We start from the raw sequence: 27,500 nt of genomic DNA, 5'->3' as shown, positions 1-27,500 counted from the left end.
AAGGGTGGTGGCCACGGCTCACCTGTCCGACTTTAGTTCAGTGAGCTACCTCATTGTTCGTTTGAAAAACCAGATCACCTACATTTTGTTGAAACAGGAGAATGTGCTGTGTCACGTTGGCCCTTAATGTCTGTAAGGACATGCCCAGGCATGTCCCACATACTCTGAATGCATAAGTGTCTGCAGAGAGTTGCCAGATTGTTGTTTTTAAAGTACTTTGAAATATGATCATGTGATTTTATCGAGAAATGTAGAACTGCAGAGAATTCTGTAATTCTAGTAGTTGAGCTAATTCTAAAGCTTGTTGTACTCTGTTCTTTTCTTTCTATTCCAATGAAAGGAATATGACTCTTGTGTTAATACATTTTACTCGATTTATACCACAACAAAGTTGTGCATCCCAACTCACTGGTTCACGGACCTTCAGGGACCACAGCCTATTAATATGCTATTAAAGTACTTTTATAATGTGTGTGTGTGTGTGTGTGTGTGTGTGTGTGTGTGTGTGTGTGTGTGTGTGTGTGTGTGTGTGTGTGTGTGTGTGTGTAATATATATATATATATATATATATACACAGATAAGCCATGACATTAAAACCACTAACCTCATACTGTGTATATCTACCTTATGTTGCAAAAACTGCTTTGACCCGTGGAGGCATGGACTCCTCAGTGATTTACATATTTATCAATATGACCTTGGTAGAGGTGACACCTATATACATTAGCAGGTGAGCTACAGCACAACCGCTGAAGTTGTGTGTGTGATCCAGCACCAAGACATTAGCAGCAGATCCTTCAAGTCTTGCATGTTGTGAGGTGGGGTCTCCATTGATTGTACTTGTTTTTTAGCACATTCCATAGATGCTTAATCAGATTGAGATCTTGGGAGTTTGGAAACCAAGTCAACGCCTTGAACTCTGTCATGTTCCTCAAACCGTTCTTGAACAGTTTTGGCAGGGTGCATTACTCTGCTGAAAAAGGCCCCTGTCATTAGGGAATACCATTGCCACAGAGGGGTGTGCAGTAATATTTGGGTAGTAAGTGTCAAAGTAGCATCCACATGAATGGCCAATGGTTTCCTTGCATTCTTCCTCTACCAGTTGTGATGCTCACATGTCTATTGTAGGTGTTTATGGTGGTGGTGGACATGGGTCAGCATTAACCCTCAGACTGGTCTGCCGCTACACAGCAAGCTGTCATGCATTCTGGTTGGTATAGTGACATGGGTACCAGTGCTGCCTGCCTGCGGGGACAGGTTCAAATCCCATCTGGGCAAGTGCTCTGTTATACCAATGAGAGTCCTGACACTACACTTGCCTACATCTGTAACATGGTTGAAAATGTAATTTGCTCTAGGTAAGACTGCTGTCCTGACATCATTCATTCCACACCCAACAAAGAGCTTTGGATGCTCATGTCCCTCTGGTAGCTTCAGTGGTTGTCTGTCATCAGAGTCACACTCATCATTTTTCTGTTTCACATTTTCACACTCATTTTCCTGTTTGAAGCACTTGAAAAGCTGAATGTTAATGTTAATAATACATGCAATTCACGTTTGTGGTTTTAATACTGTGGCTGATATCTGACCGTGCACGTGTGTGTGTGTATACATCATCCCAAATCCAGCATATATATATATATAGCAGGCTTGGAGGTCATACTTTTGTTTTTACACTGTGTGTACACTGAAGATAATGTAACTTAAACATTACTTCATTAGTTAATGTTGAGTAAGTGTGTGTTTAATTAACCATGCACATGTCCTAAAAAGCTTTAATTGCTTTTTCCAGTGTTCATAGGTTAGTTCAGTGTGTGCGCTCAAGTTCACGGTGTGTAGAGGTTATCTCATCCATGCAAGCTGTGCCTCTCAGCAGTTATGCAACAGCAGTGATATCTAACAGGAGTCTGGATCAGATGTGCCTGTTTTAAATACCTCTTCACCATTAAAACTGTATCACCACACTGACCCCAAATCAGCTGTCAAAGTCCCTCAAATTTGCCTTCATGAACCTCTGCTGTCTAACATACTGATGATACAGTAAGGCTCCTGGCTGGTATTTATGACTGGAAAATAGAGAAAAATGTAAAAGTACATACAATTAGGATTTACATACAAAATAATGTAACTGTATGCACAGAAAGGAGAGTTACATACAGTGGTGTGAAAGGGTGTTTGCCCCATTCCTGATACCTTTTTTTTTTTTTTTTTTTGCATGTTTGTCACACTTAAATCAGATCATCAAACAAATGTAAATATTAGACAAAGATAACACAAGTAAACACAAAATACAGTTTTTAAATGAAGGTTTTTATTATTAAGGGGAAAAAAATCCAAACCTACATGGCCCTGTGTGAAAAAGTGATTGGCCCTTTCCCCCCTGTTAAAACATAAATTAACTGTGGTTTATCTCATCTTTGGAAAGTCGAGTTCAGTTTCTCTAGTCACACCCAAGGCTGATTACCACACTTGTTCTCAATCAAGAAATCACCTAAATAGGACCTGTCTGACAAAGCAAAGTAGACAAAAAGATCCTCAAAAGCTAGACAGCATGCTATGATCCAAAGAAGTTCAGGAATGAATGACATACAAGGTAACTGAGATCTATCAGTCTGGAAAAGGTTATTAAAGGCATTTCTAAAGCTTTGGGACTTCAGCGAACCACAGTGAGAGCAATTATCCACAAATGGTGAAAACATGGAACAGTGGTGAACCTTCCCAGGAGTGGCTGGCAGACCAAAATTACCCCAACAGTGCAGCGAAGACTCATCCAAGAGGTCACAAAAACCCCACAACAACAACCAAAGAACTGCAGGCCTCACTTGCCTCAGTTAAGCTCAGTGTTCATGACTCCACCATAAGAAAGAGGTTGGCCAAAAATGGCCTGCATGGCAGAGTTCCAAGATGAAAATCACTGCTGAGCAAAAAGAACATAAAGGCTTGTCTCAGTTTTGCCAGAAAACATCTTGATGATCCCCAAGACTTTTGGAAAAATACTGTGCATTGATGAGACAAAAGTTGAACTTTTTGGAAGGTGTATGTCCCATTATATCTGGCGTAAAAGTAGCACAGCATTTCAAAAAGGAACCTCCTATCAACAATAAAATATGGTGGTAGTATTGTGATGGTCTGGGGCTGTTTTGCTGCTTCAGGACCTGGAAGACTTGCTGTTGTAAATGGAACCATGAATTCTGCTGTCTACCAAAAAATCCTGAAGGAGAATGTCTGGCCATCTGTTCGTGACCTAAAGCTGAAGCGCACTTGGGTTCTGCAGCAGGACAATGATCCAAAACACACCAGCATGTCCACCTCTGAATAGCTTAAGAAGAACAAAATGAAGACTTTGGAGTGGCCTAGTCAAAGTCCTGACCTGAATCCGATTGAGATGCTGTGGCATGACCTTAAAAAGGCGGTTCATGCTCGAAAACCCTCCAATGTGGCCGAATTACAACAATTTTGCAAAGATGAGTGGGCCAAAATTCCTCTACAGTGCTGTAAAATACTCAGTGCCAGTTACTGCAAACATTTGACTGCAGTTGCTGCTAAGGGTGGCCCAACCAGTTATTAGGTTTAGGGGGCAATCACTGTTTCACACAGGGCCATGTAGGTTTGGATTTTTTTTTTCACCTTAATAATAAAAACCTTCCTTTTAAATACTGCATTTTGTATTTATGTGTGTTATTTGTGTCTAATATTTAAATTAGTTTGATCTGAAATATTTAAGTGTGACAAACATGCAAAAAAAAAAAAAAGATATCAGGAAGGGGGCAAACACTTTTTCACACCACTACATAACTATGTAACAGTATGCACAGAAAGGAGTTACACATTGTAGTTTTATTTTTCATGCTCTGTAATTTGTACTTATTGCACATCTTTCTGATACTTGAAACTTGTTAGTTTAGACTTGCTCAAATAGCAGAAAGGTTGTTTTGAGTCACATTACACCAACATACTGTGGAATACCTTGCAGCACACTCCAATCTCTTCCTGCTCAGCCCCAGATGAGGTATGGGCTGCTGTTTTAGGATTAGCACAGGTGCCGCTTCTTTAAGATTAGCACAGTTACTGAGATCCCAAAAGATTACCACTGAGTCAAGTGTGGAAGGGTTACTGGGATTCCTAAAGACCACTGGCCCTGCTTTGCTTCTATATGTTATCCTGCTGAACAACACAAAGTACAAAGGCTTTATATATACTACTGTAATGGTGTAATTACCTATATCCTTTTCTTTAATGTTCACATATCTGTACAAGAAACTGGTGCTGTATCCTAATGTGCATTATTAATATCAGTATAGTGTTGTAATCTGAGTATAGTGCTGTAAACTGACATTAAGGATATTCTGATGACTTTTTTTTTCTTTTTCACAAGATAATTCCTTACTTTTACTGATGTATTCAGTTAAATTACTACTTTTACTTCTACTTGAATGATTATTTTAAATGAACAATACTTTTACCTTTACCTACGTTTTTACATTTTGGCTACCATACCTACCTTTGAATATTTGCTCTTTCTGATTCCTGTGAGGAGCAGTGTGCAGTGAACATTGAGCACGCAGTATACAGTATGCCATTTCCACCATAGCCAATGTTGACGACACAAAGACTGAGACTTGCACTTTTCGCCACTCCCATTTTATATACTGAATAACTGCGTTTTCAAGTAGAGAACGGCCGCAACTCTCTAAGACGGTGAATGCCTTGTAATGCGAAGCGTGCGTTGATATTTCTGCACTTGGTCGTACAGTTTTTATGCTATCAAACTGTGGAATTACTGAAACGCTGCTTTCATAATCGTTTGGTTTCCGCCGAGTAGTCTGAGAGGAGAGTGCAATGTAAGCAACATTGAACATAAGAATCTGAAAGAATCAGTCAGCCTTTATTTAGGGATTTATCGACGTTAGTCTGTAATAATATAGAATGATTGCTAAGTCATTAAAAGTCTGCAGTTACTGTCAAGTCTAGAGGGGTCAAGTTTCTCCTCGGTGAAAGTACAGTGGAACGCAGAAGAACGCTCGCTTTTTGGTTTGGCTGGTTAAACAAACCATCTGTTGGTGAAAACGAACGAGTGTTTGTGGCAGTTCAGTGTTTCGAAGAAAGAAAAGATCCGGACAGACTAATCATAGCAACGACGTATACATTTTTGTGTTTACACTTTACTTTCTTCTTCTTCTTCTTCTTCTTCTTCTTCTTCTTCTTCTTCTTCTTCTTCTTCTTCTTCTTCTTCTTCTTCTTCTTCTTCTTCAAATTAATAATAGTAAAATTATTATTATTATTATTATTATTATTATTAAGTGAATGTCAGTTAGCAATATTGCATCTTCTTATTGGCTAAACGTATTGTGGGAGAATTTCAGTGCAGATGTAGCATAGCAAGGAGAAATGGGGAATAAGAGAAACAAACAATATGTTCTTAGCATGATATGCTATGTCTAGTTTATTTCCCCTTAGTGTGGTATCAAAACAAGCAAATAATAATTACAAACACCTGACTTCTGGGATGCAGTCGATTAATTGTGTATATCAATCCAGAAGCTCATTAGGGAAGCCCATCCGTTGCACCTTGCCAGGCATTTAATTGTTACGTCTTGTTTATGATCAGAGCCTGTTAGTGCCCCCTCTGGCCCTGCCTCTCCTACACACACTGAGAGCCTGCTGTGTTCACATGACAAATCCTTCACCAAGAGATGAACTCCCTTTACCTCAGCAGAAACAGAGATGGAGTAAATGTGTGAGGATTTGATGCAGATCTCAGCTAAGGGTCAGGTTGTTGGTTCTGTCTCACAAATGTACTTTTTAAATTTACTGTGGCTTTTATTTTATTTTTTTACACATTTGGCAGGCATTCTGGTGGTTTGTGGAGCAAAAGCTCCTGGATAGGTGTTTGCTGCTTCTCTGTGGGGAACCAGCGATAACTCTTACCCACTGCACTATACCAACCAGTGTTGTGTGGTTTTTTGTTTGTTTGTTTGTTTTAGAACAAGTGTTTGGTGATTAAGTGGAGTGTTTGTAGTTGTGTGGATACATTACACAATCACACACACGTGAAGGTGCATGAAGTAAGTGTGTTAAAAGTTCGGTATGACGTATCCCAGCGGAAATGTGCAGAGGCTATTGTTGTGGGTGTGTGTATGTTTAATCATTAACCTGTAAGCTGGGGTTTAAAAGAGCTCTCCTTTCCAGGTAAAAGGTAGTTTCTAGTTGCTACATTGATCTGTCTGCCTGGACAGATTGAGACTTCGTGGTCAGTCCATTAAGAATAATAATGGGTTATTTTTGGTTTTTCTCTGCTGAAACATGGGCCCTTCTGATACTATTTCTGAGCCTGCTAGTTCTGTAAGTAAACTGTTCATTAATTTATATGTTTTCTTTAATTATAAGTTGTTTTGTTTTTGAGTATGCTTCATTCATCCTTGTTCAAAACAAGTGATGTTAATGCATGATAAACAGGTTGATAATGTTATTAATCTTGTTATTTTGTAATTAACAGAGATTGATATTGTTGTTCTACAATTTCTAGGTGTGGATATTTTTTTCCTGTAATTTCCACATGAGAATATTATTATTCTGTTATTTCCAGATATGGCTATTGGCCCCACAGTTTCTTTACCAGGCTGGGAATTCCAGGTCCTAAACCTTTACCGTTCATTGGAAACATGTTAGAATATAAGAAGGTAAGTCGGAAATGACAATAAAAATCATACTGCAATATAAGAGTACTTTAACATGAACATAACACTGCAGCATTGCAACATAAGATAACCTTGTGTATGTATGGCCTCTGTGTTTTTTTCCAGGGTTTTCAGTATTTTGATTTTGAGTGCTATAAAAAGTACGGCAGAATATGGGGGTGAGTATAAACCCTTGTACACCAGGTGGACTTATGTATTCTATATATTTATTCTGGTCTATCTATCTATCTATATATATATATATATATATATATATATATATATATGTGTGTGTGTGTGTGTGTGTGTGTGTGTGTGTGTGTTTTCCTGACCATTGTTCCATAAATTATTTATAATACTGATTGCCAGAAAACCTTCCTTATCCTGTAGCTCTCACTCTGTTCATTGTGGCAGTTCATCTTTAGCTGTACGGTCCATTTTTTAATAGGCAGGGAGGGGTTTGGGAGAGAAATATCTCATATTTTACAACAAAAACAATATCACAATGTAGAGAAAGACTGACATGATTTATATGTTTTTCTTTCTATTTCTATATGTCTATATTGCTGTAGTTCTTTCAGGATGAAGGTCCTGTCTTTTCCTTGTTTACTTATGGTTTTCTGTTTATTTCTGTTCAAAATAAATATCTTTTTGTAGTAGTTAGTACAGAAGTCACCATGAATGTTTAAAAAAAATCTAGTGAAAATCCCCAACATTCTTACAGATTCTAAGTTTAAACATTTAAATACAAGGGCCTAGTTTGAGCTGTGAATGGAATTGGTGTTATTTCTCTTTCAGTATATATGATGCCAGGCAGCCTGTGTTGAGTATCATGGACAAAGACATTATCAAAACCATCTTGATCAAAGAATGTTACTCTCTCTTCACCAATAGAAGAGTAAGATTTAACATGTTTGTACATCTATACCCCTCATCTATACTGTCTCACCTATACTCCTTCTCATCTATACTCCTCATCTATACCCCTCATCTATACTCTTCATTTATACTCCTTCTCATCGATACTCCTCATCTATACTCCTTCTCATCTATACTCCTCATCTATACTCCTTCTCATCTATATTTCATCACATCTATACTCCTCATCTATACTCCTTCTCATTTATACTCCTCATCTATACTCTTTCTCATGTACACTACATCTAATCTATAATACTGGTCTATGATCCTCATCTACTCTCTGTTTCATTTATACTCCTGATCTATACTGCAGTACATCTGCACTCCTCAGTCTCATTTATACTCTTCATGTATGCTCCTCATCTCTACTCCTGTTTTGACATTAACTGTGGCCTCCCCACAATCTGGACAAAAGACATCTCTTAGCAATCAACTAAATGTTAGCAGTTATTCAGGTGATAGATAAATGGTGAATGCTTTTTATTATTTGTTTTGTTGAACCCCATTTAAAAGTTTAAATTAAAAGAGCATAGGAATCTTTCATCATAGTTCTCACACTATATATACATTTTGTCTTTATATAACCTCATGTCAGAATTTCCGTTTGAACGGACCATTGTATGACGCTGTGTCCATTGTCGAGGATGACGACTGGAGGAGAATTCGAAGTGTTCTGTCCCCATCTTTTACCAGCGGTAGACTGAAGGAGGTCTGTGGGCATTTATTCTCACTAAGTACACACTTTTTTAATCTTAAAGACCCACTGTGACACTACTGTACTGCTATACTGATATACTGATATACTGCTAGACTGTGGTTTTCTTTCAGTCAGTGAAAGAATGGAGGATCTGACGTTTCATCAGTTACCTGGTTTGGTCAGAAATTAGAGGGTTGCATGTTTCTACCCTGAATCTAAGAGTATTTTCGCTTGTTTTAGTTCTTTCATTCAGTATTTGTTTTCACGGTTTTCTCTTTACACTTATTTTTACAGAGTGAAAAAAACTAAGAACTTGAAATCAGTATTTTAATCCAATTCCAGTAGTATTCAATAACTGACATTAAAAAAATCCAGCTGATTATTAACAGATATAATGATAAACTTCTAGTAATGTGGTATATAACTGTGTGTTGTTTTTTTTTAGATGTTTAGGATCATGAAGACACACTCCCACTCTTTAGTTCAACATTTAGCGAAGACATCAAAGCGCGAGGAAGCAGCAGACATTAAGGAGTCAGTACCATCTTACTGAACTCAAACTACTTTATTAGACACGTGATGTTAAGGAATCAGTACAGTCCTACTGAACACAAACTGCTTAATAATACACGGCAATTCATATAACGAGTTGTATCTTAAAGTATATGCTGAATGTGGCATCATTCTTGAAATATATGAATATAACAAAGACCCATTACAAATGATATTTCCAAGATATTTCAACCATAATTCTTAGGGGATGAGATAGAATTGACCAATTATATCCTGGTTTAACTATGACTATGACTTCAGATTCTTCGGAGCCTACAGTATGGATGTGGTAACTAGCACAGCGTTCAGCGTTGACATAGATTCCCTCAACAACCCTGAGGACCCGTTTGTGACCAACATCAAGAAGATGCTCAAATTTGACCTTTTGAATCCTCTCTTCCTTGCAGTTGGTAATGAATCATTATATGTCAACTTACTATAACTTCTATGTTGTCTTGGGAAACAGATGTTTCTGACCCTAAGCCAGATGCTTCTAAATAGCCCACTATTAGTAGGTCATTTGTATTAAACTATAGTAATAAATGAGAACATTGCAAACCACTGTGGAACATGAGCTATGGAGTTTTGCTCATAGGAAGTTACCAGGCCGTTACTGTACATCTCCCAAGATACACAGGTCTTCCTCAGCACTGTCAAAACACGAAGGTGTCTGGGATATTGGTTAATGCAAAAGCATACAAAATATATCTGACTTCATATGAGAAGAACAGTTGACACCTATTGTGCTGATGGAGAGAAGAGTTAATGATTAGTTTCACTGCAGTTTGTATGCAGATGTATTTGAGTGGGTAAACTGAATTTGAGATATTCCTATTGTAATAGACTATTTGGCATCTACAATACATGTGCATAGGAATTTAGAATCCTGATTAGAATCCTGATTAGAATTCTGAAATGTAGAATGCTGATTTGCATTTGAATACTTTCCTCTCCTCAATACTAGTCCACTCCTCAATAATTAGTTACTTTAGTTACAATGTATTTACTTTCTTCAGTTAAATATGCAGTTGATAGTAAAAGTAAGAATAAGTTCTACTGTCTGACCATGGGGTGTAAACTCTAAATGATTAAATGATAAATGATATAACGTGATAAAAGTGATTAACGTTTGCATTCTGTGTTGCAGCTCTGTTTCCCTTCATCGCGCCTGTGCTTGAGAAAATGGAGTTCGCCTTCTTCCCAACTGCAGTCACTGATTTCTTCTATGCATCCCTACAAAAGATCAAGTCTGAGCGAAAAGCCGTGGACCTTAAGGTATATTAAGACTGATCATGATGATGAGCAAACCAAGCAATTCTGCAGATGTTCAGTGCATAAAAAACACAGAAACGTCTTTTAAAAAGTCTCAAAGTCTCTTAAATTATGCATATACATGTCAGGTTGTCTGAATCTCAACTTAGATCTTTTCCAGTGTGCATGTACACACACACACACACACACACACACACACACACACACACACACCTCTTGAGTTACCTGTGTTATAACAAGTGAAATAATGAAACATATATGCATGTGTCTGTTAGATGAGATAATGTCACATATTTGCATGTATGTGTAATAACAGATGAGATAATGGAACATATATACATTTATGTGTTATTACAGATGAGATCATGAGCACATATTTGCATGTATGTGTTATAACAGATTAGATATTTGCATATCTTACAGATAAGGTACCAGGCAAGTTAAGGCTATATTTGACTAAAGATCACTGAATTGTATATCAACCATCTACTAAATAATATTAAATAATTATCAGATAATAAAGTGTATGTGCAGTACATCTGCAGCTGATATCAGCTCACTGTCTGATAACAGAGCAGCATGAGAGGTCACAGTGAAAAGGGTCAGATACCAGATCACAGTGAGAGGCATCTGATACCAGCTCACAGTGAGAGGGTCTGATACTATCTCAAACTGACAGGGGTCTAAAACCAGCTCACAGAGAGAGGTATCTGATAACAATTCACCATGAGAGTGGTCTGAAACAAGCTCACAGTGAGAGGGGTCTGATAACAACTCACAGTGAGGGTAGTTATAAATCCTACTGTTTGTGGCTGGGAATGACTCCATATATTACTCTTTAGACCAGCACAGATTCCTCATTCTGTTATTTAAGATGCTCCTCTGATTGGCCAAGATGGTTGACAGTTATGGTCCAAGAGAGTTCCAAGCACTGTTATTTAGACTTGATTGGTCCCTTCAGAGACGAGTGGACTTCATACAGCTGATGATTGATTCTCAGAAATCAGAAAAAGATGAAAAGGACATCAGCAAAGGTACTACCTTTGGGTTAAACATTGTAATACATTTATACTTGTCATCAAGAGTACCAGTTGTGAGACGTACTAGGTCTGAATCTCTCGGTCTGATCTCTCTAGGTCTGAATGATCATGAGATCCTGTCCCAGTCAATGATCTTCATCTTTGCTGGCTACGAGACGACGAGCGCTACATTGACCTTCTTTTTCTATAACATGGCCACTAACCCAGAATCCATGAAAAAACTCCAGGAAGAGATTGACCAAACTTTCCCAGACAAGGTGACACACTCTCTCATTCTGACAATCATCCATGATGCAAAAAGAAGCTGTGTCTGTGGCAGAGACCAGTTATATTTAGAAGCAGAGTCTATATTCAGTCTATATATTATAATGTTCTATATTTGATAAGTTAAATATTAATGATATTCAGTGAGCACTAGTCTGAAGTATATCCCATACTCCCTGAAGAGACCTTTCTGAAGTGTACTCTTTCTTAAAGATTTTATACCCTAAATCAGAGACCTGTAGATTATCTAAACACTGATATTCTTTTGAACGTTTTGGATATTACGGACAACAGACATTATTGTATGCTTCTTTGAAGAATATAAAGTGAAAAGAGCATAATACAGAGCATAGTATAGAGCAATAGTATAGATCTCTGAGGAACTCTAAGGGAAAACTAAACAATTACAGAATATAGACAGTGTGAAATTGTGTCTGAGTACACATTTCCTCTCTGTTTTGTTTTTCACCTGAAGGCTCCAGTTGAGTACGATGCGGTGATGAACATGGACTATCTGGATGCCGCATTGAATGAGTCGCTCAGGTTGTATCCTGTTGCCTCTCGGCTGGAAAGAGTCTGCAAGAAAACCGTGGAGATCAATGGCCTTACCATCCCCAAGGACACCGTCGTCATGATACCAGTCTATTCCCTTCACAGAGACCCTGAATACTGGACTGACCCAGATACCTTTAATCCTGAGAGGTAGAAAAAAAGGGCTGTGTGTGTGTGTGTGTGTGTGTGTGTGTGTGTATGGTACATAAGCTTCATCAAGCAATCAATAACTTAACAGTAAATAGATTTATACTATTAACTAGTTTCACGTTTCCGCTAAGATAGATAGATAGATAGATAGATAGATAGATAGATAGATAGATAGATAGATAGATAGATAGATAGATAGATGAGGACCTTTCCTATTTTATATATAAATTCTCTTTTGTGTGTGTGCGTGTGTATGTATGTGTGTGTGTGTTTATAGTTTTTTTTATCTTATGCTGATGTTTTGGGACTTTATGTGTCTGATCAGGTCCGTCCCCAGTAACTAATTACAGTTTGTAATTAGTATCATAAACACGTATAATATCATAAACATGTATAATATGCAAAGCAATTATTGTCACTTCAAGTTCAGTTTATTTGTCACTTTAATTACATTTACCTGATGCTTTTATCCAAAGCAACTTACAGTTATGACTTAATACAAATTGAGATAAGGGTCTTGCTCAGGGGCTTTAAACCAGCAACCTTCTGATTACTAGTTGAGTACCTTAAGCACCAAGCTACCACTGCCCATGCTTTGCCTCCTTCAGTTTGAACACTACCAACTGCTACCTTTTACAGCATTGAGCTGACATGTTTATCCAAGGCAACTTACAATCATGGCTGAGTACAACTTTGAGCAATTGAGGGTTAAGGGTCTTGCTCAGGAGCCCAACAGTGGTGGGACTTGAATTGGCAACCTTCCAATTACAAGGCAAATACCTTAACCACTGAGCTACCACCACCCTATATACTGTGTATTATATATATATATATATATATATATATATATATATAAAAATGAATATATATTAAAAGTCATATATATAATCAGTTTTGTTTATGATGATCATGATGAATAATGAAAAATAATAATGAGCACGTAAGGAGGAGAATAAGAAAACAAACAATTTTGTGTGTGTGCGTGTGTATGTATGTGTGTGTGTTTTTATAGTTTTTTTATCTTATGCTGATGTTTTGGGACTTTATTTGTCTGATCAGGTCCGTCCCCAGTAACTGCCCTTCTTCTTGTGCAGGTTCACTAAGGAGAACAAGGAGCTCATTGACCCCTACGCGTACATGCCCTTCGGGGCAGGACCCAGGAACTGCATTGGGATGAGGTTCGCCCTGGTGTCCATGAAGCTGGCCATCGTACAGATACTGCAAAACTTCAACGCCAACGTCTGTGCTGAGACAAAGGTCAGTCTTGTCTAAGCAGATCAGTTTTACAACAAGCATTAACTGCAGGTGCTCTTGCGTTTCCTTTTCCATCTGTTTATACACCCACTGCTCCCCAAGACCAGTGATAGGCCTGTGATGGATGTAGCCCATAGTCAAATCAAAAATCAAAATTTATTTACATAGTGCTTTTTATAACAGATGTTGTCACAAAGCAGCTTTATAAATGTTCAAGTCCAAGCCCCCAGTGAGCAAGCCAAGGGTGACAGTGGCAAGGAAAAACTCCCTAGAGCATGAGGAAGAAACCTTGACAGGAACCAAGACTCAAAGGGGGGGCCCATCCTCCTCTGGCCGACAGCGGTCAACACAATAATAATTTTAACAGAAAATGAATAACTAATAATAAAATGAAAAAAAAAAACCAATTAATAGTCCAATTTTTTTGAGGTCCTAGTCTTGTCCCAATGGTGTGCATATGTCCGAAACCCATCCCGCACGAGAACATTCATTAAGGGTAACAGAGAAGTTGTTGGCTGGGTGGAGGTGTGGTGGGCTACAGTAGGGCACATCAGGTGGGTGGTGGGAGTAGCCATGGCAGCTGAGACGAGTTGAGGGTGGGTGGGTCAGTGATGGGTGTGGCCGGCGGTGGGTGGCACCCGTGATCAATGGGGCCTGTGATGTCGACTTTTCAGAAATGTACATAACATTTGAATGGAAACCCAGCAAGAGTTAAAAATTATTTATGAATGGAAATATATGACTCGTGTATTTTGCTTTTGCTATATGTTAATGTTTTCCTTGTTCTTACAGCTCACATCTTCTCTAGACATCCTCAGCTGGTCTTTCATTTCACTTACAGCTTTGACCTAATTAATGACTTATTTCCCTGCAGCACTTAACTATATGTATTTGACTCTATTAGCTTACTTATTTAGGATCTTAGTAAACCAGAATTATTTTTATTATTGCCTTTACTATCCAGCATGTAGTATGGTAGTATACCGAGAGTGTTCTATTACACACTTTAGTGTAGTATGCTAATAAATACATAATCACTGTGTTTTGTTTCTGATAATATTCCCAGTATGCTTCTTATTGTCCACTGTCTTTCTGATCAGGTTCCTTTGGAGCTTGGCTTTTCAGGGCTATTGGCTCCTAAAGACCCTGTTAAACTCAAATTCACCCCTCGGAAAGCAGCTCACGTGACAGAACTCTCCAATAACAACCATGTGGACTCCTAGGTTGTACACACACAGGGCTGCTTTGTTGTTTTTTAATACATAACATCATGCATAACCCCACCTTTAACTGCATAACCCAAACTTTAATGGCATAACCCCACCTTTAATGGCATAACCCCACTTTTTACAGTATAATCCCCCCTTTAGTGCATAATCTATAATCCCACTTTTACTCCTTAACTCCACCCTATACTTTATAACCCCACCTTTTGGTGCAAATCCACCTTTTACTACCTTTTACACAGTATAGTGTATAACCCCACCTTTTAGTGAATAATTCCACTTTTTAATGCCTCATCTCACCTTTTACATTTACTTTTAGTACATAATCCCACTGTGTAGTGTATAACCCCACATTTTATTGCATAACCGCACCTTTTATTGTATAAGCCCACATTTTAAATATCAAGTGTAGCAGATAGTTGGTGTTTGAAGCTTTTAAAAGTCACAATTAAAATCAATATTATTCCAGTTTTGTATGTTTTAAATACTGGTGTGATTATTTTGTTGACATTATATGAGCCTGTGTGAATCTGAATATCTGTCATGTTCTGGGCAACTTGGATTGTAAAAACAATAATGGAGTATCTTAAAAGAAGCCCAACTCACAGAGCGCATCCATCAAGTGACAATTGTACCACTTTGTGGAAAATGCTCAGATTGCTAAACATTGGTGGCTAGGCCCAAAGGGTTATAAAAAGTAAAAACACACAAACTATAGTTTCGGTCTGATTCATGCTATGCTCATTATATCATCTGTTTAGCAATATGTTCAGTATATAATATGTGTAGCCATATGTGCAGTATATTATCTGTTTAGCAATATGTTCAGTATATAATATGTGCAGCCATATGTTCAGGATATAGTGTGTTCACACCCTTCATGCCTTACCACAGTTAGCAAGCCCAATAATATCCCAATAATTAAGTATGAAACTCATCAAAATGCTATCAAATATGTAAATATAATCATTATATAATTTCAAATATATATTAATATATAATTACAAATATATAATTATATAATCATATATTATAATTATAGAATTATAATTATAGAATTGTAATATATAATATTACAAATATACACTTTCCTGTGTTGGTAATTATAAGACATTATGGATTTTTCACACACGCACACACACACACACACACACACACACACACACACACGCACACAAACACACTATTCCGAGGACTGCACTCTTTTGGACTGAGATCTCGGATGTTGTTCCTGGGATTTGTTGGAGCCATTCTCCCAGTTTTGGGGTCACAGACCCTAGCGCTCCAATTAACATGGCAACCACAGTTGCCCTCACCCTTCACATCTTTTCCAGCTCTTCTCTCAGCCCTTGGTTTTTCTGAATCTTTTTGTGTTCCTGGTTTATGATGTTGCTATCACTTAGGATTGCAACATCTATCACTATGGCCCTCTTCTGCTGTTTATCCACCATGTCTATGTCTGGTTGGTTAGCCTATAATATCTTGTTTGTCTGTATCTGGAAGTCCTACAAGATCTTTGTATGGTAATATTCCACCACCTTTTGTGGTGCATCCCACTTTGACCTTGGACCTTCATGTACTCTGCATTGATATTTCTGTATACTATGCCAACCACTTGGCTATGGTGTAGTATATACCCTGCCTGCTAGCATCTTGCATCCTGCTGTTATGTGCTGGATTATCTCAGGGGCATTTTTGTATAGTCTGCATCTGGGGTCCTGCCTGGTGTGGTAGATCCCAGCCTCTATTCTTCTACACTAGGGGGCATTCAGTTCAGTGCCACACTTGTAAGTCAAACCTAAAGCAGAGTATGACACTGCAGATTTTGTGTAATTACATAAACTTTGAACTGATCTTGCCCGCAAGCTGCATTGCTGGTGCACAACAGTGTCACTTACATAAACCAAACAAGTCTAACCATACACCTTCAGTTTAGTAAGTAAAGAAAATGACAAATACACAAACAGGAAAACAACAAACTCAGCTAAAACACAAGAAAAATAAAATGAAATAGAAACATTAAAGGAAATAGATTATGGATAAAATGATAGAATGATAGAATAGTAAGATAAAACACAATATACCACTGAGTAAGAAAAAACAAAGACACAAAAAACACAAAACATACAGTCTCTCTATTCAAATACAAGTTTATATATATACATTTTTAAACCTGATTTTAAAACTGAGACAGACGGGGCTTGATGAATAAAGGACAGTAAACCGTTGCATAGTCTCAGAGCATAAACCAAATGTTCACCTTTGAGTTTAGGGCAAGACCTGGGAACAACCAGCAAGTTCTGCAAGGATGATTTCAGACATCATTGTGAGGTTGAAGATGTGAGAAGACTGACAATATAAGAGGAAGCTAGACAATTTAATGATTAAAAAACAAATAAAAGCACTTTAAACTATCCTATATTGGACTATTACCCAGTGAAGCGAAGCGAGGATTGGTGTAAATATGATCTCTTTTCTTGCTGTTCGTCAATAGCTTGGCTGCAGGTACTAAGTGTAAATGTTCCAATAGAGACTGGCTAATCCCAATATATAAATAGTTACAGCAGTCTATTCCAGAATAATTAAATGCATGAATGACATTCTCCTCAGATCCAAAAAACTGAGAAAACGGCTTAAGCTTTGGAATGTTTCTAAATTCATTGAAACTACTCTTTACCACAGAGTTGTTGTTGTTTTTTTTTTATCAAATATGAAGTCTGATTCAAAGACAACACCAAGGTTTTTCACAGAGGACTTAACACATGAACAAATAACCAAGATTTTTGAGAGGTTTTTGAGATGCAGAACATCAAAAATAATAATCTCTGAATTGCCCTCATGCAGATGGAGGAAATTAACAACCATCCACTTCTTAATGTTTTCAAGACAGTTGTTGATAGACATTAAAAAGTTGTTATCATTGGGTTTGATGGAAAGGGTCAACTGTATATCATCAGTTTAACAATGAAATCTGACATTGTGCTTCCTAATAATTTGTCCTAATGGTAACATATATAGTGAAAAGGGATGGGCCCTAATACGGACCCTTGTGGAATACCGCAAGACACATTAGTGAGAAAGAGGGGAATAATTGTAGATATTCACTGAAAAGGTTCACCTAAACCTTCTCAGGCCCACTCCTTCTAACTCCATCCATTCTTCTAAGTGACCAATAAGTATCATGATTGACTGTATCAAAAGCAGTGCTTAGATCCAATAACAAGTATGGCACAATTTCCTGAGTCAACTGAGAGTAAAAGGTCATTTGACACATTGAGGAGGGCAGACCGAAAAATCTCAAAAATTATATGATCACATACAAATGTTAAAGGTTGACTGTAGACAGTAGGACACAAACAATGCGGTGATTTGGAGAGAGATATCAATTAACCTGGACATTCATTTTTCTTTGCTAACTGATGAAAGTTGTAACTAACTGAGCTAACTGTCAAGCTATGAGCAAATGTACTCTAAATCACAGAGGTGTATTGGTGCTCATTATTGTGCTATATGTGCAGTATGCTTTGTGTATTTTACTGTATTTTTCATATCTGTAGTGTAGGCTTAGTGGTTATACTGAACACTGAACATTTTCATTATGAAAAAACCTACGGACCCAGCGCAGGCTCCAGCATATACGTTTAATCCTCTGTACTAGAATTATTGATAAACATTGTCCCTATCAAATGACATGTAAATACAAAACAATGAATAGTGATGCTAAATATGAACATTCAGAAGATGAATTTGAGGAATTCTAATTCTATAAGGGTGATGAAGCTGGTTTGACGGGCCCCTGTAAATTTTGGCCTAGGGCCACAACAGACTCCAGAATCACCACTGTGAGTTAGATAACTGCTTTCAGTTTCTCATTGCAATAACAGGTGTGAAATAGGTGAACGCAGTGTGGTGTGTGTGTAGAGGAAAATCCCTGAACATCTTGGTGTTTGGCCTGGTCCAACACTGCTGATTGGTGCATGGCCTGGTCCAACATTGCTGATTGGTGTTTGGCCTGGTCTAACCCTGTTGACTTGGTGAATGACCTGGTCCAGCAATGTTGATTTGGTGTTTGGCCTGGTCCAACACTGCTGACTTGGTGAATGGCCTGGTCCAATACTGCTGATTAGTGAATGGCCTGGTCCAGCACTGCTAATTTGGCGTTTGGCCTGGTACAACACTGTTGACTCAGTGTTTGGCCTGGTACAACACTGTTCACTTGGTGTTTGGCCTGGTCCAACACTGTTGACTCTGTGTTTGGCCTGGTCCAACACTGTTCACTTGATGTTTGGCCTGGTCCAACACTGCTGACTTGGTGAATGGCCTGATCCAATAGTGCTAATTACTGAATGGCCTGGTCCAACACTGCTAATTTGGCGTTTGGCCTGGTACAACACTGTGGACTTGGTGAATTACCTTGTCCAGCACTGTTGACTTGGTGTTTGGCCTGGTCCAACACTGTTGACTTGATGTTTGGCCTGGTCCAACACTGTTCACTTGGTGTTTGGCCTGGTCCAACACTGTTGACTCGGTGTTTGGCCTGGTCCAACACTGTTCATTTGGTGTTTGGCCTGGTCCAACACTGTTGACTCGGTGTTTGGCCTGGTCCAACACTATTCACTTGGTGTTTGGCCTGGTCCTGTTTAGTGTTATTTCTTATTGTTACTTGTATTTTTGTTATAGACTGCATCCACTTTTTGTCATCCTGTGCTTTTGTTTGCTTGCTTATTATGTATTCCCAGATGCTACACATAATTTCTATGACTCTGGACACTTATAATGATTACAACTATTGCCCTTCATAATGCTCTTCTCAGTGTTTGCATCTGTATCCTAACTGCTCAACGTTATAGGGGGAGGCTGCAGAAAAGCTTAACTTAATTTTTCCTTTGGATTCTGAGTGTGTGTGTGTGTGTATGTGTGTGTCTGTGTGTGTGTGTGTGTGTGTGTGTGAGAGAGAGGGAGAGAGACTATGATTTTGCGTGCAGAGGTTACATTTACTGTTTGTTTATTCTTCTAATAATTAACCTGCTTGCAGCCTGGATTTTAAATGATTCTTCACGGCAGTTTGTAGCTCTGGGTTTTTATCTCTGCTGCAGTAATAATAATAATGAACTACTTCTCTTTGCTCTCCGCTGAAATGTGGGCCCTCCTGGTCCTTTCTGTGGTTCTTTTGGTTCTGTAAGTACTTTGTTTATTCCTGTTTAATTTCAGATGTTTCCTGTTTGAATGTGTCTGCTTTCGTTACATCAGACACTACACAGAGGTTACTTGTGTTATAATTATCATACATTTCTAACACATCTTTTCTTGATTCATCATGGAAATGGTGAACACACTGCATATGTCAGTCTAATACTTAATTAAAACCTGTTTATCTCATGTCCAGGTTTGGAAACTTGCCCAACCGTTTCTTTACAAAATTAGGCATTCCGGGTCCGAAGCCTCTACCTTTCTTGGGAAACATGCTGGAGTACAGAAAGGTTAGTTTATGATTGAAGTTTCAGTTGTCACTATTTGAAGGATTCAAATGTCAAATGTCAGTGTTTGAAGAGGACATTGTTCGCAGTTACATATGTGTTGTTCTCAGGGATTTCATGCATTTGATATGGAATGCTTCAAACGGTATGGTAGGATCTGGGGGTAAGTAAGACATGTTCTTAACAGCCTTGGCTCTGAGATGTGTTTAAACACACTAATGGTTAAAACTGCTGTGGATTGTGTATGATGTGTTTAAACACGCTAATGCATAAAGATGCTGGGAACTGTGTATTAAGTGTTTAACACACTAAAGCGTAAACCCTCTGGGGATTGTGTAGTTTGGTAGTTTGTGTCTGAGACTGGTTTCGTAGCTCAGGCATGTCACTAAATTACCGATTATAACCACTGTACTGAAAGGTTACAAAGTCATGACCATATATATACGTACACTTGTTTCAGAATATATGAAGGGAGGGTGCCAGTACTTTGCATCCTGGACAAAACCATCATCAAATCTGTGCTTGTAAAAGAATGTTATTCCCTGTTTACCAACAGAAGGGTGAGTATCATAATGAGAAATGTTTGATTCCATCCATGCTGTAATTGTCATAGCAGAGCAATACATTGTTGTGATTAAATGTGTGATGTGTGATTAAAACAGCATCATCGTAATAACTTCAGTTATCTGTATTGCAATTATTTGGATCTACCCAAGCTATTGGCTCATTCATTAGAATATAGTAGTGTTTACTATTACATAAATTTTATAATGTATTTTAACAGATTTCATGTTAATATATTTGTATTATGTAACATACTAGTTGAATATGGCATGTAATTGCGCAAGTTCAAAGTAAACAAAAAGTCAAAGTTCTGTCCTTGCCTTTTATGTAATTGTGATCTGTCTCTGTCTTGGCAGGATATGGGTCTGAATGGTCAACTCTATGACTCCCTGTTTGTTACCAAGGATGATGACTGGAGGAGAATCCGAAGTGTTCTGTCCCCCTCTTTCACCAGTGGGAGACTCAAAGAGGTTTGTCGGAAATTTACAGAGACTTTAGTGACAAACCTCTCGTGTTTTATTTTCAATGAATGCAAATTTTATATGTTGTATTGACTATTGTTAAGCCTTATGCAAGTTTATGCAAGTATACCCAACCTAAGGAGAAGAGATATCAGTAAATTGTAATGGGCTATTACATAGCTGATGCTTCAGTGGATAAACATTTATGAATATTTGTAAACATTTGTAAACAAGTTGCATCTTTTATTATTAAGATGTTTGGGATCATGAAGACACACTCAAACACTTTAGTAAAAAATCTTGAGAGGACAGCCAAGCAAGCATCTGGAGTGAATGTTAAAACGTGAGTATTATTACTGTCAGCTCTGATATCTCCATGGTTACAGTAAGATTCTGAAGGTTCTTTCATTGCAGATTAAGCTGCAGTCTGTTATTTTCAGATTCTTCGGAGCCTACAGTATGGACGTGGTAACTAGCACAGCGTTCAGCGTTGACATAGATTCCCTCAACAACCCTGAGGACCCATTTGTGACCAACATCAAGAAACTGTTCAATTTTGACTTTTTTGATCCTCTATTCCTCCTTGCAGGTAATTTATTTCTCATGCTTAGATTCGGCTGTTTACAGAGTAGTTGTAGTAGTGAAGTAGTTACTGTCATGGTTCCCACGGCGACACCTACCATGTGACACCTAACCCTAACCGTTGTTTCACTTTTGTTCTTGTTTAGCCCCTCGCCTGTGTCTCATTAGCCATCATTCATTTGTGCATGTAAACCCTGTTTTGTTTGTCTGTGCCCTCTGTTGTTCCTCTCATGAGGATTTTGTACTTGAAGAGTTAAGGGTCTTTCCTAACAGTGACAACCTGAACTGGCAAAGTCACAGTTACATGATAAAACCAGTGGGGTTTGGGCAGCGAGGGGTCTCATCATGTTACATAACTTCAGATATGAATAAATGCTTTGCTTTGAAATTAAGCTGAATTAAAATCATAGCTCCACCATATGAACCCTGTTGTATCGTAGAAGCAAATGCTGACATATTTCTAGAATTTCTATATTTTAAATTGACCCGAATTCTGGTTTACTGTGTGTAGTGTAAACTGGTCCCCCTGCTGTTTCCATTCCAGTACTGCTGCCTTTCACGGTCCCCCTGCTAGAGAAGTTCAACCTCACTTTTTTTCCTGCATCAGTGACAGACTTCTTTGTTGCAGCCCTCCAAAAGATCAAAGAAGATCGAGTCTCCACGGACTATAAGGTCCAGCTCAGAAAAATGTTGACATTATTGCCTCAATTAATTTTGCTATGTCACATCTGACTAACTGCTTCTAGTTCCTGTGGTACTTACCAGTGCTATACTAGGACCATATTTTTACACTGACAGCTTTGGGAAATAATTCTAGTAGCTACTGCAACAAAGGCAAAATCTAATGTGAGAGATGGAACACAGACATTCACCGATAGGTTAAGGTTAAGTCAGAAAAAGAGTAGCCAGAGCTGTGGTCATTAAGCCGAAGCAGGTCAAAAGAGTAAAATGAAAGCACAGTCCAAACAGTACAAAACCAGCAGTCCAATTAGGTGAAAAACGCAGACAGGGATCAGGCTGTGGCTAGAAATGAGACAGGACGACAGATGGATAAACATAGGGAAATAAACTCAGGGTCAATAAAATCAGGGAACGCTGAGTATGCATGGAGGAATCATAGCAATGATTGGTGGAGCTAGTAAGAGTGACAGGCAGAGTGATAGTAGGGGGTAGATGGGACATGTAGTAAGGAGCCGCGAGCTTGACTATAAAAATAAGAGCACTGTAAACTCGGCTGTAAGGTCTCCCTGCATCATTGTAAACTCGGCTGTAAGGTCTCCCTGTATCATTGTAAACTCTATTATCTTTTGCTCTGGAGTTGCTGAGTTACATTTTCTGTGACGTCCAGTTTTATGAGGACAGGAGGGTCTGACACCATTCCCCATAAAGCTCATAAATCATGACATGAAATGATGTCAGAGGCATCATTTAAATATTTTATTGTGAAAATATTTATTGGATATAATGAAAGCCACATCAGCAATATTATGATATCGCCTTCCAGTAGATCCAATACATCTGGTGCTGTGAGTTTACCAAAAGTCTCAGTGGCTCAGTGACACGGTCTCTGTAGATCCTTTAAAACAGAATGCTTTCATCACTTGCTGTAGACATCATTTGCCATATATCACTTCATCTAGTGCAGTGGCTCCATGGTTAGTGGTTCGTCATGTACATCAGTTTGAATCTTCTAGTGTAGTGGCTCCATGGTTAGTGGTTCGTCATGTACATCAGTTTGAATCTTCTAGTGTAGTGGCTCCATGGTTAGTGGTTCGTCATGTACATCAGTTTGAATCTTCTAGTGTAGTGGCTACAAGATTTGCGTTTGATCATGCTAAACCCACCCCACTTTTCTTCTGTTCTTTCTGCAGAGGAGAGTTGATATCCTGCAGCTAATGATGAACTCTCAGACAGCAGACAAAGTTGAAGACCAACATGGAGACGAGATCAAGAAAAGTACTACTTTTCACAATTCATAATCTTATCCATACATCTAATTAACATACACAAGAAAGCATTAAAAATGACTATTGTGTTGGGTGTGCATGTGTTTAATCTTTCTAGGTCTGAATGATCATGAGATCTTGTCCCAGTCAATATCTTTCATCTTTGCTGGCTATGAGACGACGAGCGCTACACTGTCTTTCTTCTTCTATAACATGGCAACCAACCCAAAAATCATGAAGAAACTCCAGGAGGAGATTGACCAAACCTTCCCAGACAAGGTGACACACAATCTGTGCGTTTGCACATTCTTTAGTCTTGTGGACTCCCACATACACAAAAGTATCATGTTCCTTGTTTTGATGCAGGATCAGCCAGACACCTGAGAATAGTAGAGACTGAGTTTTTAATGACAGACGAATGATCCAAAAACATAGTCAGACAAAAGATCAAGGTCAAACCAGGACAGTATGATGACCAAACAAATGAAGATGAGGACTAGGTAAAAGGCAGTCCAGGTGAAAGCCAAAAAAATGACCCACACAGCAAACAAATCTAGCATTTGAGTTGTAGGCCTTTTCAGAAGATGGCATGACAGGAGTCTTGGTACCATTAGGTTCTTTTCTGTTTCTGTTAGCACAAACAAAAATGGGTTCTAAAAACTATTAACATTCATTTTTTTATTATGTACACCACAAGGATGGGAACTGTATTGTTCACATTGCATATTTATATCCTTTGTTTTAATGATGTGGGGGAGATTGTTCGGGGTTCATGCATATTAATGTATGTTGTTTTAATGATGGGGGAGATTCCTTTAAGGCATTCTAAGGCAGTCCATCACAAAGAAAGTTAAAACAAAATAAGATAATTGTACATTTGAACTATTATGTACATCATGGTCTTTGAATGCAGTTTGTAATTAGTATCATAAACACGTATAATATCATAAACATGTATAATATGCAAAGCAACTATTGTCACTTTAATTACATTTACCTGATGCTTTTATCCAAAGCAACTTACAGTTATGACTAAATACAAATTGAGATAAGGGTCTTGCTCAGAGCCTTAAACCAGCAACCTTCTGATTACTAGTTGAGTACCTTAAGCACCAAGCTACCACTGCCCATGCTTTGCCTCCTTCAGTTTGAACACTACCAACTGCTACCTTTTACAGCATTGAGCTGACATGTTTATCCAAGGCAACTTACAATCATGGCTGAGTACAACTTTGAGCAATTGAGGGTTAAGGATCTTGCTCAGGAGCCCAACAGTGGTGGGACTTGAATTGGCAACCTTCCAATTACAAGGCAAATACCTTAACCACTGAGCTACCACCACCCTATATACTGTGTCTTTTTATATATATATATATATATATATATATAAAAATATAAATTAAAAGTCATATATATTAAAATATATATAATCAGTTTTGTTTATGATGATCATGATGAATAATGAAAAATAATAATGAGCATGTAAGGAGGGGAATAAGAAAACAAACAATGGAAAAATTACCAACATAATAGAAGCACACAGCACAATTTGAAGATTACAGTACGATAAACAGATATTACCCCATTTGTATTATTTGTAGAACTTATACCTATAGGAAAAGTTAGATAGATAGATAGATAGATAGATAGATAGATAGATAGATAGATAGATAGATAGATAGATAGATAGATAGATAGATAGATAGATAGATAAAATATTTCAGTTGTCCTAGTAGGTTAAAATCTGAATTTAAAGTCATAGAGTTCATAGAGTCATAGTTCAAGCAATATTAACAAGGTGTTAGATGGTTCCTGCATTCCAATCTGAGACTGTTCAGGCAGGGGTGGTAGATCCTGAGCAAATGCAGGACATCTTGGTCCACAGGAGCCCTGGTTCTTCTCTGTGAGCAGGAGGTAGAGAACTCAACATTAGCAAACCAGTTTTTTAAATCAAAGGTATAAAGAGTAAACTATCTTTGCTACAGTGTGTGTCTGTGGGTGTGTATGTGTGGGTGTGTACATGTAGTTGCTATATATTATAACTCCAGTTGTTTTTGTGAAATAAAATAAACTACTGAATCTTCAGAATGTGCTTCTGCCTCCTTACTAGCATTTATTAACATTTATTAACTAGCGTTTATTCATTTGTTTTTTAAATGAAGGCTCCATTTGAGTATGATGCAATGATGAACATGGACTATCTGGATGCCACATTGAGTGAGTCGCTCAGGTTGTATCCTGTCGCCGCTCGGCTAGATAGGATCTGCAAGAAAACCATGGAGATCAATGGCCTCACCATCCCCAAGGACATGGCTGTCATGATACCAACCTTCCCTCTTCATAGAGACCCTGAATACTGGACTGACCCAGATACCTTCAACCCAGAGAGGTGAAAGTATAGGTGTGTGTGTGTGTGTGTGTGTGTGTGTGTGTTTTTATCTTATGCTGATGTTTTGGGACTTTATGTGTCTGATCAGGTCCGTCCCCAGTAACTGCTCCCCGTCTTGTGCAGGTTCACTAAGGAGAACAAGGAGCTCATTGACCCCTACACATACATGCCCTTTGGGGCAGGACCCAGGAACTGCATTGGGATGAGGTTCGCCCTGGTGTCCATGAAGCTGGCCATCATACAGATACTGCAAAACTTCAACGTCATCGTCTGTGCCGAGACAAAGGTCAGTCTTGTCTAACTCCAACGATTTCACTAAAACCACAGAAATTATGATAATTTTTATGTTTAGTCATCTGACAGCATTGTTAAATTTTTATAGGAATATTCCTTGTTCATTCTTGTTGGCTCTTTTAGGTTCCGTTGGAGTTGGGTTTGGGTGCTTTTCTGGTTCCTAAAGAACCCATCAAACTCAGATTCAGCCGCCGAACAGACTCCCATTCAGACAACGTCTGCAATGCCAGTCACTGATGCATGTGGATAACCTGTGTTCAACCATACTGCTCGTTAAATCAGAGTGTGTGTTAAATCATGATGTATGTGGTTAACCTGTGTTACAATAGTTAACTTGGATAGTGGGATAGTTGGTTTTGATTTTGATATGCTTAATGGGTAGGTTACCTGTCGTTTCCATCAGGGCTTATTAAAGTAGTTCATTTAGAATCAAACACAGCTCATTTTTCTTTCAGAGAAACATGACTGCAGCACTGTGGTTGCCTGACACAGTCCAGCGGCATTCGAGGCTTCAGAAATTGCAGATATATCACTTTTTTGAAAATACATGTTTATTAATAATGTTTTTTTTTCAGAATAAATGTCACAATAATATAAATAATCATATTGCAGGGTGTATTATCCCATAAAGACAGAAAAACATTACATTCTGACTCTGTAATGACAGTCATTGTTCATCACACTGAAAATTAATTTGTTTTACATAAATTGCAGATTTTTATTTCCTATTGATTTACTGGGACTCATATTTGGGTTAAAAGAAGTAAATATTTGGACACTGGGGTTAAAAGCTTTAATCTAAAAGTTGACAAATTATAATAATGAATGCAAAATTAACATGATTATTATGATTGTAAATGAATACATTCAAACTGATATCTGTATAACCTTCTCTATAGGCACTTCAATGCACATTAAAAACTCAGATCTGGTACTGCTGTGAAGTAGCCCCATGGTGTGGCTGTATATTTTATAGGACTTCCCTGAGCAGTAAATGAAGACCCAAATGTAGACAGGTATCACATGCATGGAATATTGGTAGAAATTTAATGTGTGAATGAAAACGCACACACCTTACTAGAAAACATTTCACAAATTTACAAATTCCAAACAGGTTTCTGACTCCACCATAGTAGGCTGTCCACATAAGGTTATTAAATTATATATGTTCTGCAGTGAAT

General features: G+C 38.1%; 3 protein-coding genes across 8 annotated transcripts in view; all 3 read left to right on the top strand.

Annotated features, from left to right (window-relative positions):
* gpank1 (G patch domain and ankyrin repeats 1) overlaps nucleotides 1–362 on the top strand; it is a 7,534-nt gene extending 7,172 nt beyond the window's left edge. For both annotated transcript variants that reach the window (XM_035535071.1, XM_035535072.1), the window contains exon 5: nucleotides 1–362. This exon is cut by the window's left edge and continues 1,866 nt beyond it. The gene's annotated coding sequence lies outside the window, so the exon portion shown is untranslated.
* A 4,251-nt stretch (nucleotides 363–4,613) lies between these two features.
* Nucleotides 4,614–15,228, top strand: LOC113591419 (cytochrome P450 3A30-like). 4 transcript variants are annotated; one of them, XM_035535119.1, is made up of 15 exons: nucleotides 4,614–4,842; nucleotides 5,986–6,066; nucleotides 6,191–6,343; nucleotides 6,588–6,681; nucleotides 6,805–6,857; nucleotides 7,477–7,576; nucleotides 8,195–8,308; nucleotides 8,742–8,830; nucleotides 9,110–9,258; nucleotides 9,996–10,123; nucleotides 11,082–11,154; nucleotides 11,257–11,417; nucleotides 11,900–12,126; nucleotides 13,221–13,383; nucleotides 14,481–15,228. In XM_035535119.1, exons 3-15 carry the CDS (start codon nucleotides 6,273–6,275, stop codon nucleotides 14,601–14,603), a joined length of 1,545 nt encoding a protein of 514 aa, XP_035391012.1. In that variant the 5' UTR covers nucleotides 4,614–4,842; nucleotides 5,986–6,066; nucleotides 6,191–6,272; the 3' UTR covers nucleotides 14,604–15,228. The 4 variants fall into 4 exon arrangements, with proteins under 4 accessions (XP_035391012.1, XP_035391014.1, XP_026887703.2 ...); XM_035535121.1 differs by lacking the exon at nucleotides 5,986–6,066 and having other exon boundaries at nucleotides 6,332–6,343; XM_027031902.2 differs by lacking the exon at nucleotides 5,986–6,066.
* A 4,374-nt stretch (nucleotides 15,229–19,602) lies between these two features.
* Nucleotides 19,603–27,257, top strand: LOC113591420 (cytochrome P450 3A27-like). Of its 2 annotated transcripts, XM_027031903.2 has the most exons (13): nucleotides 19,603–19,784; nucleotides 19,993–20,086; nucleotides 20,194–20,246; nucleotides 20,544–20,643; nucleotides 21,004–21,117; nucleotides 21,363–21,451; nucleotides 21,549–21,697; nucleotides 22,235–22,362; nucleotides 23,562–23,646; nucleotides 23,755–23,915; nucleotides 25,799–26,025; nucleotides 26,149–26,311; nucleotides 26,443–27,257. In XM_027031903.2, exons 1-13 carry the CDS (start codon nucleotides 19,714–19,716, stop codon nucleotides 26,554–26,556), a joined length of 1,548 nt encoding a protein of 515 aa, XP_026887704.2. In that variant the 5' UTR covers nucleotides 19,603–19,713; the 3' UTR covers nucleotides 26,557–27,257. The 2 variants fall into 2 exon arrangements, with proteins under 2 accessions (XP_026887704.2, XP_035390768.1); XM_035534875.1 differs by lacking the exon at nucleotides 26,443–27,257 and having other exon boundaries at nucleotides 25,799–26,037; nucleotides 26,149–26,230.
* Nucleotides 27,258–27,500: the final 243 nt, after the last annotated feature.

Source organism: Electrophorus electricus, chromosome 16 (assembly GCF_013358815.1).
Source record: "Electrophorus electricus isolate fEleEle1 chromosome 16, fEleEle1.pri, whole genome shotgun sequence".
Lineage (NCBI taxonomy): Eukaryota > Metazoa > Chordata > Actinopteri > Gymnotiformes > Gymnotidae > Electrophorus > Electrophorus electricus.
The sequence above is the reverse complement of the archived record's forward strand: the minus strand, read 5'-3'. Positions and strand labels throughout refer to the sequence as shown.